Here is a 17,022-nt window from a genome sequence, read left to right on the forward strand (position 1 = left end):
GCAAGCAGGGAAACAATAGTCTGGACAAAAGGTGTGAATAATTCTTTGGACACAGTTTTGTTAACAGAGCCGATATTTCTGAAAAAAAATTATGAAAGGCTCATTTTCATTATGAACTTACAGTAGCTTAACAAGCTATTGTGCCAACACAGTTGCATCTGAGGTCTTTCTGCATGCATTTTCAGCCAATGGCAGATGCAAGGTGATCTGTTTAAACATCCTCATCCTTCATTGTAATGACCCTAGAAAAGTCACTTGCTGGTATACCCTCAGGAGGGGTTTGTCAGATAGCAATGGAGATGCGCTGTTGCTGAAGAAGCAGTACCTTGTGAGAGAGGCAGTCACTCACATGGATAATCTGGTCATCACTGGCAAATTGTGCACATTTGGCCTATACTCGATTCGTTGTGAGGAAACTACCAAAGAACAATCTGAGGTCAACCTCATCTTTCTTTTTCTGCATGGCTTGTCTCTTTCTTGTCTCAGAAAACAGGGTGTTACCATAAAATGGTTTTGGCTGGAAGGGACCTTACAGATCATCCAGTTCCAACCACCTGCCATGGGCAGGGACGCCTACCACCAGACCTGCTTGAGGCTCCATCCAACTTGGCCTTGAACACTTCCAGGGATGGGGCATCCACAACTTCCCTGGGCAACCTGTGCCAGTGTCTCACTGCCCTCATTGTGAAGAATTTCTTTCTAATGTCTAATATAAACCTTCCCCTTTCCAATTAAAAGCTATTCCCCCTCATTGTGGTGATAGGGCCAGGGGCAATGGGTATAAACTGGACAGGGTCAGATTTAGACTAGACATTAGGAAGAACTTCTTCACTATGAGAGTGGTGAGACACTGAACAGGTTGCCCAGGGAGGTTGTAGATGTCCCATCCCTGGACGTGTTCAAGGCTAGGTTGGATATGGGCCTTGGGCAGCCTAATTTAGTGGGATGTCCCTGCCCATGGTAGAGGGGTTGGAGCTAGATGATCTTTAAGGTCCCTTCCAACCCTAACTATTCTATGATTCTATGATTCTATGATTGTATCGCTACATGCTGTTGTAAAAAGTCCCTCCCCAGCTTTCTTGTAGGCCTCCTTCAGGTACTGGAAGGCTGCTATGGCTTGGTTTTGAAGTATGACAAACTTCAAAAATTAGTAACTATCTTTTTGTAAAACTAAACCAAAGCAAAATCAACAACAACAAAAAAAATCTGAGCTGAAAATATGAAGATACCAATCTGGAAATAATCTTATACATAAAATAGCAGAATATCCAGTTATGCTTTTTTTTCATAGCGTTTCTACTTACTCAATGAAGCTTTGTCTGGTCTGTTCTAATCTGAAAACCCTTCAATTTTTCATTCTTTGTAAATAGAAACTTTCTTGTGTTCAAAACAAACTCACGATCTTGACTAAAATATGTAATTCAGTAGTAGTTAACCTATTTGTTTAATGACTTCAAAAATCACTGTCATCAGAGTTTGAAACACCTAGCCTTATGCTGACTTTTTATGCCAAGTCCTGACTGATTATATTGTACTGTATTATAAACGTGATTTACAACTTTTGTGATGAAAAGATTCATCTCTAGAATAGCACAAAGAAATCATCGTTGAGTGGTTTGTCTGTTGGTTCTGTCTGGTTTACTTGTCCAGGGGTGTAGGTAGACTAATTTGCAGCCATGACATTCCTCTTGGGAACTAAACTTTCTCTGACTTACTGATAATTTTTTATTTTTTTTTTTAATGGTTTAAAAAAGCAAAACCAAAGGAGGGATGGGAGGTCTAAGAGAGTAGGTAAGAAACTAGTGGAGTGTATGAAGTGAGTTAGTGTGGAATTATAAAAAAATCATTTTGCTTACTAAAATACCATGTATCTGTGTTGTTATTCATGTTTTTGAACATGCATAAAGTTTTTGTGATTTTCTTTTCAATTGTTTTTGTATAGAGCTACGTGTGTTTCCGGACAGATTTATAGTTTGTGTCAGTAAACTTGAATCTAATCCAAGTACTTGGACATGTGAAAATGGTGTATTGGTATGTACAAACCTGTTCCTTGAACTTTCTGCTTGATTTTATAGTGGTAAGATGAATATTTGTGTATGGAGGTAGTTATCACATACTTGTGACTGACACCTTGGAAACAGAAAGCCATATTAACAGTTGGGCCAAAGTATTGAAAAGAGATCCTGAAGTGACTCTTAAATGGACAAAAATGGTAATTTTTGGAAGCTCAGCATTTTTGAGCCATGTATTCTCAGAGAAAAACACTTGGCACCTATTCTGCAAAACAACTCAAATGGAGCAGTGCTAGCCCTGCTGGGAAAAAAAAGTCCTCAGGCATTTATGGAGAAAAAGGCACTGGTGTGTAGTTAAATACTATAAGCATTCTACTTTAATATTTCATCCTTAAGGCTTTATCAGAGTCAAAGGCTTATGAATTTTATGCTGCTGTTAACTGCTGATTGTCACAGGAGTGCTCAGATTGACCCAGGTGGCTGCTATATGGCAGCAGTCTCTTGTGTGCTCACAGTAAGAGTCAGAATTACATGCTGAGGTCTATGTATATTTTTAGTAGTTTATCTTAGATGTATTGCAGTGTATTTGACCCTTGAAGTGTTTCTTGTGTTCATTCATCTTAGTATTTTTTTTAGTATCAAACAGGGTATTTTAAGTTATTATTACTAAATGCAGGTTTTAGTATCTTGATTCTTACATTAGTAAGTATCCTTCAATGTCAAAGGATCAAACAAATGTTTTTCTCTCTCAGAAAAATGTCTGACTGGTTTAGAAGTGTTTTGCTACTTTGAAAATTATCACTTTCTTGTTATTGTCTTGGAAACTGCCTAGATGCTTTAAGTAGAAAATCCCAGCTCTCTCTTTTGACTGAGAAAAATATATTTTCATTTTTCCTTGCTTGAGTATCTCTTATGAGATATCAAACTACTCGATTTGGTATTTTTAAGCTTTCCATAAAAAATAAGTTTTCTTTAGTTTCTTTCGTATGATTCTGTCTAGTAAAAAGAAGGCAAATGAAAAATAAGATGTTATAGAGTTTAGCTTGACTACTTCAAAATTTGATCTTGATCTATGGAAACTCCTCGTTTAAAAAGAGGGCTTAAGCAGTTTTATATTTAAAAAGAAATAAATAAATTTCTTCATAGGATCATAACCTAAGCAATGATAAAGGCTTGGGAGTTTGCTTTACTTACAGATGGAATATTTATACATAGAACTGGCTGGAACAGTAAGTGCAGTATGGCAGTAGGAGACAATAAGATGAAGTTATCTCTCAGCCATTTTTCCGGATTTGAAGAACTACTAAGATATGAACAGACCCACAGCAAACATTGTAGGGTATCTTATTAATTTTTGTCACTCTGACTAAAAGCGTCCACTCCAAACTGTTTTGTTGATCCAGAATTTCTTCAGCATATTAGTACAGAGTTTGTTATATACTCCCAATTTAGTACTTTGGCAAACTAGGGGAAGGTTTGATTGCCACTGAGAGGTAATTTCAAGTTTTTGGCACTCCAGAAGTAAAGGCTAAGGGTCTGCACTTTGTGTGTGTACTTTTCTGTATGCAGTTTAGCAGTGAGTAGGCTTGAACTCTTAAGCTAGACTACAAAAGACCACCCAGAAGACCTTTCTGTTGATATACTCCAGTGTATTGTCATGTGCTAAAAATGAGGCACATGTTTTGTTTTCCTCTGTATTTTGTTTAGGTTTAAATAATTTCATAATGTTGCATGCAAGTTCTTTTAAACTTTTAATCAGCTCACACCTTTGGTTTTGAGGGCCTATTTGTGTTTTATAAAAGTAATTGGCTATATATTAATGGAGACTTTGTCACTTTTCAGTGTTGCTTAATGTCTTTGTGATTTACTTAGTCAAGACAATCTTTTTTTTCTTTTTTTTTTTTTAACTGCTGTTGTACTGTTTCACAGTTTGGGTCCAGCTTTCATTCCTGAGCTCTGTCAAGACTGCTCAGGCTCAATGTCCTTCCATTACTTGGGACCATTTTCATGTCATCCTGATACAGACACGTTTCTTTCACTCATTGCAACTCTCTCTCTTCACCTGTCTTCAGTACTCTATTCTTTGCATTTTCACTGCCTTCTAGGCTATTCTCTCTGAAATAGGCTTCGATTAGATCAAGAGTTTCAAGGGATATGAAACTCTTGCCAGATATGAAATGAAATTCTTATGTCCTATTTCTTAGGAAAGATCATAATTAGATTGCTTTTGAGATATTCACAAGCACAAACCTTAGCATCAATTGCTGAGAGAAGCAATTTAAAGCCTTCTGTGATGCATCTTGTAAAACCAAGGAAAAGGTGGCTTAGGCAGTCTGTCAAATTAGCTTTACAGATAAACTAATAAAAGACCCAAGAGCACTTCTAAGGAGTAGAGCTGAAATAAAATAGAAGAAAATGTACTGATATGTAATTTTCTGTTTTCTAAAATCTGTTTAGAAACAAGCATTCCTGTGGTTGTATCTAAAAACAGGCTGCAGGCAGTAATAATCATTTTGGAAGAAGGGAAATCTCTACGAAAGAAACAATACAGCAAGTTAGTGAAAATACATAAGCAGATTGAAGTCTGAAGGAAAAGCTGGAAGAATAGCCTGGCTAATTCATGCTGAGTTAAATGTGAAACCATTTTTTTTTCCTGGTTTTCCAAACTGTTTCTAATCTTTAATAGTTTTATCTTGAAAAACATGACAGTTTTGGGAACATGGCAAAAGAGGAAACCCAGGGAAATATGTAAGAGCTCTGGAGAGATTAGTCATCTTTGTCAATGACGACACTGTCTTGATGATTATTATGTAGACAGCTAAAATGGAAAATTGGAAATGGTTTATCTGAAGAAACAGTGGAAATGGAAATGGGTGGAAGGCTTCTTGGAGACTTGTGAGATTTGAAAATGTGCTTACAATGGAGTATTCATTGATAACTATGTTGGCTTTATACTAGCATCTATGAGAGGAAGCCGTTGTAGGGAAAGGATGAAGGAATCTAAGCTAATAATGATATTAAAGTGGAAATATGAAATCACAATTCATTTGAAATCATGAAAGAAAGTGAGGAGTAGGAGATGCTGTGTTGATTAAAAAGATTTCAAAGTTTCCAGTGAGCCTTCTTAAGCTACAGAGAATATTATACCAGAAAAAAATTATTTTCTAAACAGGTTATTACTCTTAAAAAAAAAAAAGCAAACAAAAAATCTACATAAATATGCAAGAAGAAGAAAAATGCTAAAGATACACCCACTGCTTATTAAATCCCCAATAGAGAAATAAAAGCACACCAATCCTCTTCATACACTTCTAATTTTATAAATTGTGTCGTTGTACCATACTTTAGGTGGATTAGGCAGTTCTCTATTTTAAAACTCGTAAGAGTGTAAGAGACATGATTTGCTTGGATTTTGATATTGCTGGGAAGATGTTTCTGTTTCTTTCATGAAGCCATGTACACTTAGCTGTAATTAACAGGAGATTTTAATGTTAAGAGTATGTGCTGCTGGACCAGTGTGCCTATTGGAATGAAAATGTTTTTTTAGATGGGGCAATTTGTAAAGATTAGTAGAAGACTTTATGTGGAATTAAGATATCTTAAATACTTTAAAGATTATTTATTGTCAAGTGATATCAGATTGAGTAAGGGAGGAATGAAAGTGAAATAAAATTGCACAATTAATAGTGAATAAGTGCTAATTTTGTCATGGATCTCTGTATGTGTGTATATATATACATATATGTTTAATACCACAGTTAAGCGGCTGTAATGTTGGGCCACTGCTGGAAGAGTCAGCCTCTAGTTCCATCTATGTATTCCTTTCCTTTTTGATTACGATGGAGCAAGTGACTCTTTAGCTGAGAATGAATAAGTTCATTGACTTGATCCAGCAGAAAATGATTTATTTGTGAAGTTTCTCTGGTTTTTTTATTGGAAGATTAGTTTTCCATCATTTCCATCTCATCCTGTACCCCCACAGCTGCCAACTGTTGCATAAAAAGTGTTGTGGGAGCATGCAGCCAGGATTTGGAAGAAGAGAGCAGGACCACCCCCTTAGGTAGCAGCTGATAGTTACGCTGGTTTGGAAATAATATCCAAAACACAAGTTAACATTACATTTATTGTAATACTTGTCTGGTTGATGGGTTTTAATTTCATTATCCTTTTTTAAATTTCATAAAGTCTAGTTTTCATGTGTTTTCAGATAACATGCTAAATTACTTTCAGTCAATATAGCTTGCATAGCTAGAGGAAAACAATATTAACTGTAGTTTGGTAACTGTATGAAGAGAGTTCTCTACTTTTGAGATAACATCGAGAGGAGGAAACTGCAGGCTGATGAACCCTACCCAAATACCACATGGTGGAAGAGGTAAAGAATTGCATTTCTCTTCAGTGAGCTTTCTTTGACACTTTAAGCTTCTGTCACTTTTTCTACTCATCTTTCACATTCTGCTAGAGTTGATGCAAGACTGATGATACTGAAACATGCCCTCCCTCCTGCCTTCTTTTTCCTTCTGTTAGCCGTGCGTTTCTGTCCTGAGTATCTGTCATTACTGGCATGTGTGGGGATCTCAGTTAATTCATTGACACCTCTGAAAACAAGGACGTTTTTTGTTTTTGAAGTTTTTCTGTCATTTGCATGGTTAGCTTTCAGCTGGATCACTTCAGTCAAAGTCTCACTGCGTAGCTACATAAGCAGTGGTGTTGGTAGAGAGACTTGGCAGAAGCTTGTATTGGGTAAGGGGGAGATTTCCCTTTCAATGTTAGGATAGTTTTAAATTAGCTTGAATCATAAGGCTGCTCTCTGAGAAACTGCATCATAAAGTAATGATACTAATGTCTTTGACCCTGTTATAAAGAAGAATGCTTTGGCAGTTTTACAGTATTGTCTTTTGTCCCAGCTGTCTGCCTCTTCTCCTTGGAGATTACCGCTCCTACAGCAGAATTTGCCAAAAGCGTTGTGTGCCTGCATCTCATCTTGCTGCATATCATAGCCTTGTGGATTCATGCAAACCAAACTTTTCTGTTTTTCAAGCTAGCTCATCGAATTGCGTGTGGGAGCAGATGGGGGGGGGGGGGCATTGGTGTGCTCCCTTCTGCCAACACAGCAGTTGGGGGTAGGAGACCCTGCGAAAGGAGAGGGAGGGCACTGAGAGTGCCACATTACCACTGAGAGTGGTAATACTGTGAATTGCCTCAGTGAGATTTGTCTGAACTTGTCGTAGTTTCTTATAGCTTACAAGCTGACTGATTTATTTTCTGCATGGCAAAAGCCTAATAGCTGTCTGCTGTTTGTTATATTAATGATCCAGAGGAGTGGACAAATGATGAAATGAAATCTGACACAATTATTTCAATTAGTCAAGACTGGAAAAGGCTGTGAAGAATTTCAGAGAAACCTCACAAGGCAGAGTAGAGGGGCCTTAGGACTATAGATGAAAATGATCTGTTGATAAATGACCAGTATTTTTACTGAAAAGAGCAATTAAAGTGTTCATGCATACCACTGAGTGAATTAACTGTACATTCTCTGGATATAGACCAAGATATTACTATAAGGAACTGATTTGAAAAATCTTTGTTCCATAGCATTATTTATCTGAAAAGCAGACAAGATGTGTGAAACAAACTATAAATTAGTACTTACCTGTAAGTATTAAGACAATTTGAGTACATCTTCAGTAACAGTAGTACCTCTCATTGTGCAAAATCCATATGAAGGATAAAAGTAGAGAAATACCAAAGGTCTTGTAACTGCAGTATAAGTGATTAAGCGTATAAAATTATGTCCATATGAAGCAATCTTTAAAAATAGGGACAAATTGAGTAACCTCTTACTGATTTTGGTAGTTGCCTCTTATATGAGTGCTCCAATTAATATAAATGTAACTACTTACCAACGTTCACAAGATCTCATTTGTCAGAGCCTTGTGGTTTTTAATATGTTATCATCTGTCATCATCCTTTCACCTCCCTCTTTTTCCTCTCCTCTCTTACACTATTGCTTTTGCAGCTTAGGCTGATGGTTAATGCAGATTTGAGCTTGGATTCTGGACTTTGCGCTGAATGATGTCCTTTCCTCTCTGCAGACTTGGGAGGATGGGCACCTCCAGCAAAGGTGCAGAGTGAAAGGCTAACAGTGATGAAGTTTAAAACTACAATGAGCTAAAGGTTTCATTTAGCTGCTGTGCATCTGTGAGATTTTGATGACTCTGTGACTTAAAAAGATTTAAATTACTTCAGGTTTTGATAATAAATAATAATTCTCTGTACTCCTGTTGGGCAAAGAATGTTTGACAGATTTTTTTTTTTAATTGTTTTAAAATCCATTCCTCAGCCTTCAGCAGAAATCTATTACAACTAACAAGAATTTCATAACCTGACTGAACAGTAGGCTGAAATATATGATGTTAAAGTTCATGGAAGGATTTTTGAACAATTTGCAATGTCTTCAGTTCAGTTGGGTCATTCACACCCAATCTTTATGCAAACCATTCTGATGTGCGTTTTTTCTCACTGTAGGCTTACTGTGTATAAGCTTGCATTTGGTTCTGGTGGATGGTGACTACAGCTTGACAAAGACTGCGTTTGGATGAGTCTCTTGATACAGAATGCATTTACCATTTTCACTGTTTTCTCGTACTGTGTCCTTAATCCCTAACAGGACAAAAATCACAACAGGTCTTTCTGTCATTAATGGAATTAACTAAAACGCTTTCTTTTGTGTTTATCCTGAATCATCTTTTGCCTTCTGCCAATCAGCTTTCACCATGATACTGCTGATAGCCTCATTTTTCCTATGCCATATCCATGTCAGTAACCCCAGCTCCCTGCTGTCTTTGGTGTAAAAATCTCTGACATACTTTCAGCTTGTTCCTGTGTTCCCTAAACTGACCACTGCAACACTTGCAGTGCTTCTTGGTGCCCTCATAGCTTTCAGTACCACCCTCGGGTTTCTTAGCCCAGTGAAACTCCCTCAGTTGACTTATGTCTGTAATGTGGCTTTGAACTGCTGGCCACGGTGCCATGCCCTCTTTCAACTATCCTCAGTCCTCAGACTGAGAGGCTGCAGCAACGAAGCTGGCTCTTCCTTTCCCTTTTTGGAGACATTTATAACAATTTAAAATATTTAAAACAAAAGTATTTTCCTGGTTCATATCTCTCTTTAGCTATACAATCGGTTACTGACTTTGGGACTTCAATGAACCTGTTGTGTTTGTTTGAGATGGACCTGTGAGTTTAGAAATGATTTGGTGGGACGGATCTGCAACGTGAGCTCAGAAATGTTGGGGGCTTTGGTGGGGTTTTTGTTTTAGAAACCAAGCTAAAACATTGACTAAATTGTTGAAGAGTAGTTATCTCCTAAGCTGTGTGGTTCTGAGTATTTAACGTATTTTGCTTCTGTATAGCTAGCAAGATCAAGAATATTCATTATTCTTTCGAAGATCTCTGGCAGTTATTAAACACTATTGTAATTGTGTGAAGAGAATAATTGCTTTTTAAAATGGGTGTATTCTTTTCTAGATTTTTATTTTCAGTGAGAATTGAAGTATATGAAATATAGAAGTATATAAAGCTTGGTGTTGTAGACGCTATGCACTATAAATCGTATTCTGTTATGTCATACAACCCACAATGTATCTGGAAGGATAAATACAATGTTTACTTACCACTGATAGGTGTTTAGACATCTACAGTGATTGACTCTGATACACCATTTAGATTTGGTAGGCAGACAGAGAATCCTCATGTCAGACAGTTAAAAGCTGTAGTACAGGATTACAGGGGTGCCTTGCTTTTCCAGGTACTTGTAACAATTGAGTAATAGATTCCTTCCCTCATGGTTTGTAAGTTGGGTAAAGGGTTCAAGCTCCACATAAAATTGCTATCTTCTTATTAAGAAAGTCTTTAAAGTATAATCCGTGTATCTTGCATACATGTCCTCTTTCATAGCTGCTGGAGGCAGGAACCTTAAAATTGGTGGGAAAAGTTAGCTAAAGATGCATGCTTCTAAGACACTGGTTTTCTTAATAAAAGAAATATTCAGCAATATTAGTTTTTCTTTAGTGTCCTTGCAGGTTTTTTTTTGTTGAAAAGCTATCCTCTTTGCCTCCATTTCTTATCAGTGGACACTTTATCTGAAGATAGAATCTGAGTCTTGTAGCATCAGTATATAAAATCAGAATGATTAATAGCTCAATTACTTAACATTAATTTCAACGCATTTTGCCTTCAAGCAAATACATGCAGCATGTATCACGTGTTTCTCAGTATATAAATAAATTGTTTGCCACCTCATGTGGCTTTAGAAAGTGTTATGTGTATGTTCTTGCTGTCTGTGCTACAGATATGTATCAACTTTTAAAAAGGCCACCCTGCAACTTCAGGTTTTTTATGAAGTATCACATTTTATTTGGCTTATGCCATTTACAGCTCATTAGGAATTTTTCTGTTTGTTGTTATCTAGCAAGTATTCAAGTGCAAATCCAGAGAACTCTGAATTCCCTGCGTTTGTAATAGTCTAGGATTCCTGGTAGATGTAAAATTTTATTAAAATCCAAATGTAAGTCTTCAAAAGCAAGGAGGCATTTTCCTCATAAGGAGTCATATGCAATAAGGTAATCTGATGATGCTTTGGGGACCTTTGGAGTGTTTTGAATTGCCAGGACTTAAGTACTGAGGGAGAAACCTGGGTTCACACCTTGTATTTCGAGAAGATGGAATGAGTATCACAGAGGCTTCTTAACAGATTGGGCCAGCTCTTGGATTAGATAGTACAGACCACAGGGACTCTTGACGAGCAAAAACTTAATAGTTAAGATCCATGATGTCAAGCCAAAATGAATTTTGGAAGTAGATAATGAAAGCTGTACTGATCCAGGAATTAAATATTGCTTTCCCTGCTAGGGCCATAGGTAGATGATACAGTGCTGCTCCTTAGCAGACAGATGCAGTTTTCTCTAGTTGTTCCTCCAATTTCAATCATGAAAAGAATGTGTTTTTTAAAACCACAGACATTCCATAAAAATACCTATTTCAGATGAAAAATCAGTACTCCAATGTGTAACATGGAATGACCCTTAATGTTTTTTACTTTACTGGAACTTACTGACATATAGACCAGGATAGTCCATTTTAAAATGCAGAGCACACAATTCCACAAGTCCAATCAAGGAACTGTATTTCAGGTTGAGAATCTCCTGATCCATTTCTTTACTTGGAATACTTCTGTGAATGTTTTATGATGTGGTAGGAGTTCATAAGTAGAAATGCTAGGACAGATGCGTCACCGCATTGGAAACATTGAAAAATTTGCATCATGAAATTGTGGGAAGCTTTTCCTTCATGTGGGATGTGAGAGAGTAGAAGACTAGACCCGAAGTACTGTCTCTGTCGATTTTCTATCAGTCATATTATCATATCTGATTCATCCTTCCCTGGCAAGCGTCCTCACTTGCTTTAGGAACCCTTTTCCGTTTATCAGATTGGAGAGAGTCCTGTCTGGCCAGTCATTTATAAGAGCAGTTCTGAAACCTAAAGGTTATCTTAGATGATTGAGCTCATGATACTGCTTAGAGTGACAATAAGAGAAATCATGTAATTGCAAACTCACGTAAAGCTCCCCTAAATATGTGTTTCTGACTGACTTGTTTTATCAATTCTAATTTTATTCACTTGTGTGTGCCTGGGATAATACTTTATTTCATTGCTTCGTCTACATTATTATATTCAGAGTCCCTTCCTGTAATGCCACTCTGGTGCTAAATCTGATTTATTGGACCCATTGATGTTTTCTATTAAGTTTTTTTTTTTGATGAGCAAGTTCAGCCACATTGATAAATGTAATTCATAAACAATGTGTGTTTTTTATTGTGGCTTTTTTTTTTGTTAACCAGACACGAAATTTAATTATCCCTTAGTGTTACTTTATTGGCACATAAGCCTGTGCAACTCCTATCCTGAGCACAGTAAGACAACTAGAAAATATGAAACCAAATGAGAGGTGAGAGGGATAGCAGCATTGTTCACTTTGGAAATTTTTCTTTCAGCCGAGCATGCCAAGCCCTAGACTGGAAAAAAAACCTCAATATTTTAATGAGTATTATTGTCAGGCTGAAAAGGCCAAACCTTTCACTCTTCCTTAGGATAATGAGTTGTAAGGATTCTTCACAAGTGTACACCTGTGAGTAGTTCTGTTACAAGTATTTAAAGCTGTTTTGCTGATTCAGCTGTCATGGAGAGAGCTGCAGATGGCAGTCACTTTCGCATTTTTGAGGGTTGGTTTTCATTTTGAGTGAGACAGTAAGTTAAGTAAGATAGTAAAAGAATGAATTTTCAATTTGATAAACCTTAAAGCAAGTATATCATGTGCCTAACAGTTGTGTTTCTCTGTAGGTCTTAATAGAGGGTTTTTTTCTCAGAAATCTCTTTGGATAAAAGTACTAAGGATCTTAAAATCAGATTTTGAGAGGACAGTGTTGTGAGCAGGTAGGGTAGTAAGACTTCATTTCTGCAGGCTCTTCTTTGCTGAGTTTTAGCGACAAAAAAGAGTGAGCTTACCCCAGGATTTTATTTCTAATAGAGCTTGGCAGTTCAAGGGCTCAAGAAGCATTTTAATCTTTTGTGCCCACCCAGTCTCTATACAAATGTAAATATGTCTGTCTTTAACAATTTGCCAAGAAATGTGGTTCTAATTTGTTAGCAGCAATTCCACTCCCTGCAGCTCTTTCAGAGTCAAGTCACAAGTCTGGTGGTGCTTTGACGTTTTTCTCTGTCATGGTGTCATTGTTTATATGATGTCTGCTTCTGCTGTCCTCCTTTTTATGCCTGGAATATTTTTCTTTAATTATTTCACTGCCTAAAAGGAATCTGGGATTACTAGACAGGATGAGAGCAGATTAGCTTTTTTTCTTTCTTTAGCAAGTTCTGAAGTTCCCATAGGAAATAAATAGTATTCCCAAAACAGATGGTGTTTTTTTATTTTTTTTAATTAACTAAAATTATTAAGTCTAATAAAGAAAATAAAGGAAGTATCACCAATAATGGCTGATGTCTTAGTAGTATATGGAGTGCCCATTGTTGTTATTTATGACTGTCTCTGCCTTCTATTGTGGACTTATTCCAGCCTTAGGGAGTTTACATCACTCCCAATAGCAAAAGGCTCTCTGGTTCCCACAGAGTCTTTCAAAGACTGACTCATATGCCTTATGTTAATTGTTCAGCTCTCAAAATACTGCACTCACAGGGTGTGGTTCCAAGGGGAAAATCTACTGTACTTAGAGGGCATGTTCAGAAGTGTTTCACATATAAATCATTTTGATTTTTAATTTTTTTAATGCCTTAACCCTTTTCTGTCACTACTTTGTGTGATAAGCTATTTGAAAATAAAATAAAAGGTTGATGATGGTGTAGTGAGGGGATGTGTTAGCCCTTCAACTCTGGACCGTTAGCTCCAGTCTGACTCAGCTCACAGGAGACATGGCTTCATCATCTTTGCCTCTTTCTGGGGTCTGCTCTTCACACCCTGGCAGGTTGGTACACTCCAGACAACAGTCATGCGCTGTTCATAATCAGGTGCAAGTTAGAAGTCAGCTTTATTGCTTATCTATAGTATTGAAGTACACGTGGACAGGAACTGTCCCCCATCCTCCTCTTGATTTTGTACAAAGTGGTGTTTTCCACCCATTGTTTACCAAATCTACAACACTTGCCTTAGTGGACTGGGGATGCTGTCCTGATGTGCCATGTTGATGTCCTCAAGTGAGGGCTGAAGAAGATTTAGTAGAATTAGCCTTACCAGTTACCCTAAAGTTGAATAAGCAAAGTTCAAGTGCTTCTGCTTGTGCTTCTGTTCTCTGGCTAAGTAAGAGTGCTCTCCGGGTGCTTTGATGCCGAATGATTGTGCAAGATCTGTCAGTCTGTGTTGTGAGAATGTTACTGGAAATCAGAAGAGTTTCTACAGACTTTAGGGTTAAGAGTCTGTGCCTTTTCTTAAACTTACTAAGTTCTTGAGTATATTAATAATGTTCCCTTCTTTAATAGTTTACAAAACATGAAAATTTATTTAGTCAAATTAGAGGAGTCCATACTTCTAACAAGAATAGAAGCAGCAATTAATCCCTCAGATTAAACTAGTTAGGCCTGATTTCTGAGGATGAAATCACATTGCATGTTTCTCATGTGTTTTCTGTCTGTGTAAACACATGTGTTACATCATTAGTGGACAGAACTTCATGCATCTATTAATACACACAGAAACATTTGCATAATTTATCTCTGACAGGAAAGTTCAAAACAGCTGTAGTTTTTTAAAATGTCAAAATGGCTTTATTTCTTTACTTGACTACTCTCTTTCTGCTTACAAAACAGGAAGTTGTTTTCACAGGTTTATTCTTTTGGAAAGAGCAGTGAGGATTTACCCTACTCCCCTTAAGATAGAAATAAAAATAAAAATGGGCAGGGCTTAATCCTTTATGTGACAGGTTCCTGAGGTGTGTTCCAGGCAGCCGTCATGTACATGCTTTGGCCTTGTACCTCCTCAGTCTTTCTCTTTCTTCAGGTCTTTCGTAGCACCTGGCTCCAGTGCTAGCTTCATGGTGCGGAGCAAGAAACTGTATAAATGAGCACTCTCTATGTTTGATACACTGCAAACAGAAGTTGCATCATGCAGAATGATGAAGTAAAATGCTATCAAAGAAAAGGAGATGCACAAAGCTTCTTCTCATCTTGACTTTGCCGCATTTTTTTCTCTCTTCATTGCCTTAGAGATAATACGTTTTTGTGGTAGTTAATAGTGAAATCAGCAAATGGCCCTTCTCTCATTGAGATTATTTCATTGTGAAAGGAAATGCTCACAACTTGAAGAAAAAGAGCATTTTCCTTCCCTCCCTCTTACACCAATCTTGTATTATAGAAAAGCATGATACTGCTGTTGGCTGAGACCAGAAAGAATTCCCCTGTTGTCGCCAACCACTGCAAACTGTGAGCGTTTAAATGTTAGCATTGAAACTTTTAACCCTTGCCTTCTTAAATGAGCAAGTAGTACTCTGTATATTTTTTGTAAATATGGAAAATTATGGGAATTCTTCTGAGAATAAGAGTATAGACCACTGCGCCAGTCAGTCTCTTCAGAAAAAAAAATGACAAACATGCTCCTGTCTGCAAGAGAGATTCCTGGCATTTGTCACAGTTTGAGCCACAAAGATGTCAAATATTTGCCAACAGTTTCCTCAGATGGTTTGGAAAGCTACATCCTTTACATTACAGTCTTGTTTGTTTGCGGTATATTTTAGCACATGAAGTATGTTTGCTGGGAGTCTGAAAGAGGAGGGAACTGACTAGACTCCCAAATATTAAAAGATTAAAAATAATTCTGTTTCTCTTAGACTGCTCAGATCTAAATAATAAAGAACATCTGTAAGTGTTAGTATTAGAAATAGAGTTTTATGTTGAATAATCATAGCTTAATGTGTCATGCCTTAAACCTGTATTTTCTTTTGGAGCAGGAAGAAGAACTTTCCAATGGGATGTCTGAATATTTTACTGAATCTGCTGAGAGCAAGAAGCATGAGATTAGTCTGAACGAGCAAATAAAGCAAGACATCTTGAAAGAAATGTATGTTGTTATTCTTTCTAAGTTGTTAGATTTATAATCTGGTGAAATTTGGGTAAATTGAATCTAGCCTATGTAATAAAATTTTGAGTAATATAAACTGATTTGCAAAAGATTATTTTAAATTATTAAGAGACTTAATGTATTGTAGTGTGAATAAGCACATAGAATGATCATTGTTGTTTTGCATGGCATGAAAAAAGTTGTTGCAACCCACATGGATATTTCACATAGTGCTAGGCAGAATCAAAACAGGGTGTTTTTGACTTGAATGAAGCCCTGAGCCAAAATAAATAAGTGATGTTTGAATCTAGTGAAAAAAAAACTTTGCAAATATATCTTTGTTTATTTTGAGAGTCTGCAGTCTGCCATGATATTATCCTGGATCTTTGGTCACAACTCAAGAGTGTCCCTAGTGTGGTGGATGGGTAGGGCTAGTTGGTCAGCTGAACATTTTATGGGTCCTCTGCTGTACCAAGGTGCCATTCATAGTTGCACAAGCTGCCAGTAGCCTCAAATCAACTGTGGAGATCGGGGATTTGCTGAGAACCCTGGCAACTTGTCTTTTTACTTACACATGTTGTCTTACCTGTGTTGTCTTTAGAAATGAGATTAGATATGCAAATTTACCTGTTTTGGAAGAGACTCCTTACTGAGGAGTTAAATTTGCCAACCTGGGAAATGCTTGGCATCAGCAGAGCAGCAGGAAGTGGTCTCAGCATGGGGGGGGGCGCCTGCAATAATATCTTTAGACTCAAAATCTTCCATAGGCTGCTTCAGTTTTTGTGCACAAAGTTCATTTTACAGCCTGTGTGAAATCTAGATTTGTAGGTACAACTGCTGAGGAGTGTTTGTGTACCAACACTCCATCTTGTCCCCTGTGATTCCCTTTTTCTGTATAATTCCTTTAAGAATATCATCTACTTGCATTACCTAAGTCCTTCGCAGATGAATGGGCTTGATATTAGATGAGTAGTGGCTAACTTTATAAAGTAATGCTTTGAAATGTCCTGGGAAAAATTCCAGAGGAACATTCTAAACTAGAGATTAGAAACTCTCACACAAAGACACGCACACTGCCTCTCCCCGCCTGCCCCCTCTATTTTTCAGATATACATTATGCATGTGAATATATGAGAATGGTTTGAAATCATTTAGGCACTTACAAAATACTATTTTATCTAGCCAGTTTGGGAAGGAATTCAATATACTTATGCGTTGTTGACCTTTAACATCTGTAATGAATCTAGTTCTGCCTCTTGGAATAGAATGTGAACTCCTTCATGGCTTAGTCATTAATAAATAGGGTTCCCCTAGTGCAGTGGAAAATCAGATGGATAACACTTGATATTGTCCACACTAGACAAACATTACTGCTTGTCAAGATGATAT

The 17,022-nt window shown here is 37.1% G+C and overlaps 1 protein-coding gene across 6 annotated transcripts in view; it reads left to right on the forward strand.

The window, feature by feature from the left end:
- Nucleotides 1-17,022, forward strand: part of SLX4IP (SLX4 interacting protein) — an 81,197-nt gene that overhangs the window by 56,914 nt on the left and 7,261 nt on the right. For 5 of the 6 annotated variants that reach the window (XM_054062121.1, XM_054062124.1, XM_054062123.1 and 2 more), the window contains 2 exons: nucleotides 1,943-2,031; nucleotides 15,521-15,633. In XM_054062121.1, coding sequence (XP_053918096.1) covers nucleotides 1,943-2,031; nucleotides 15,521-15,633 — 202 coding nt within the window. The remainder of the gene's footprint in view (nucleotides 1-1,942; nucleotides 2,032-15,520; nucleotides 15,634-17,022) is intronic. The other variant, XM_054062122.1, reaches the window with a different exon arrangement.

The sequence above is a fragment of the Cuculus canorus genome, chromosome 3 (assembly GCF_017976375.1).
Source record: "Cuculus canorus isolate bCucCan1 chromosome 3, bCucCan1.pri, whole genome shotgun sequence".
Classification (NCBI taxonomy): domain Eukaryota; kingdom Metazoa; phylum Chordata; class Aves; order Cuculiformes; family Cuculidae; genus Cuculus; species Cuculus canorus.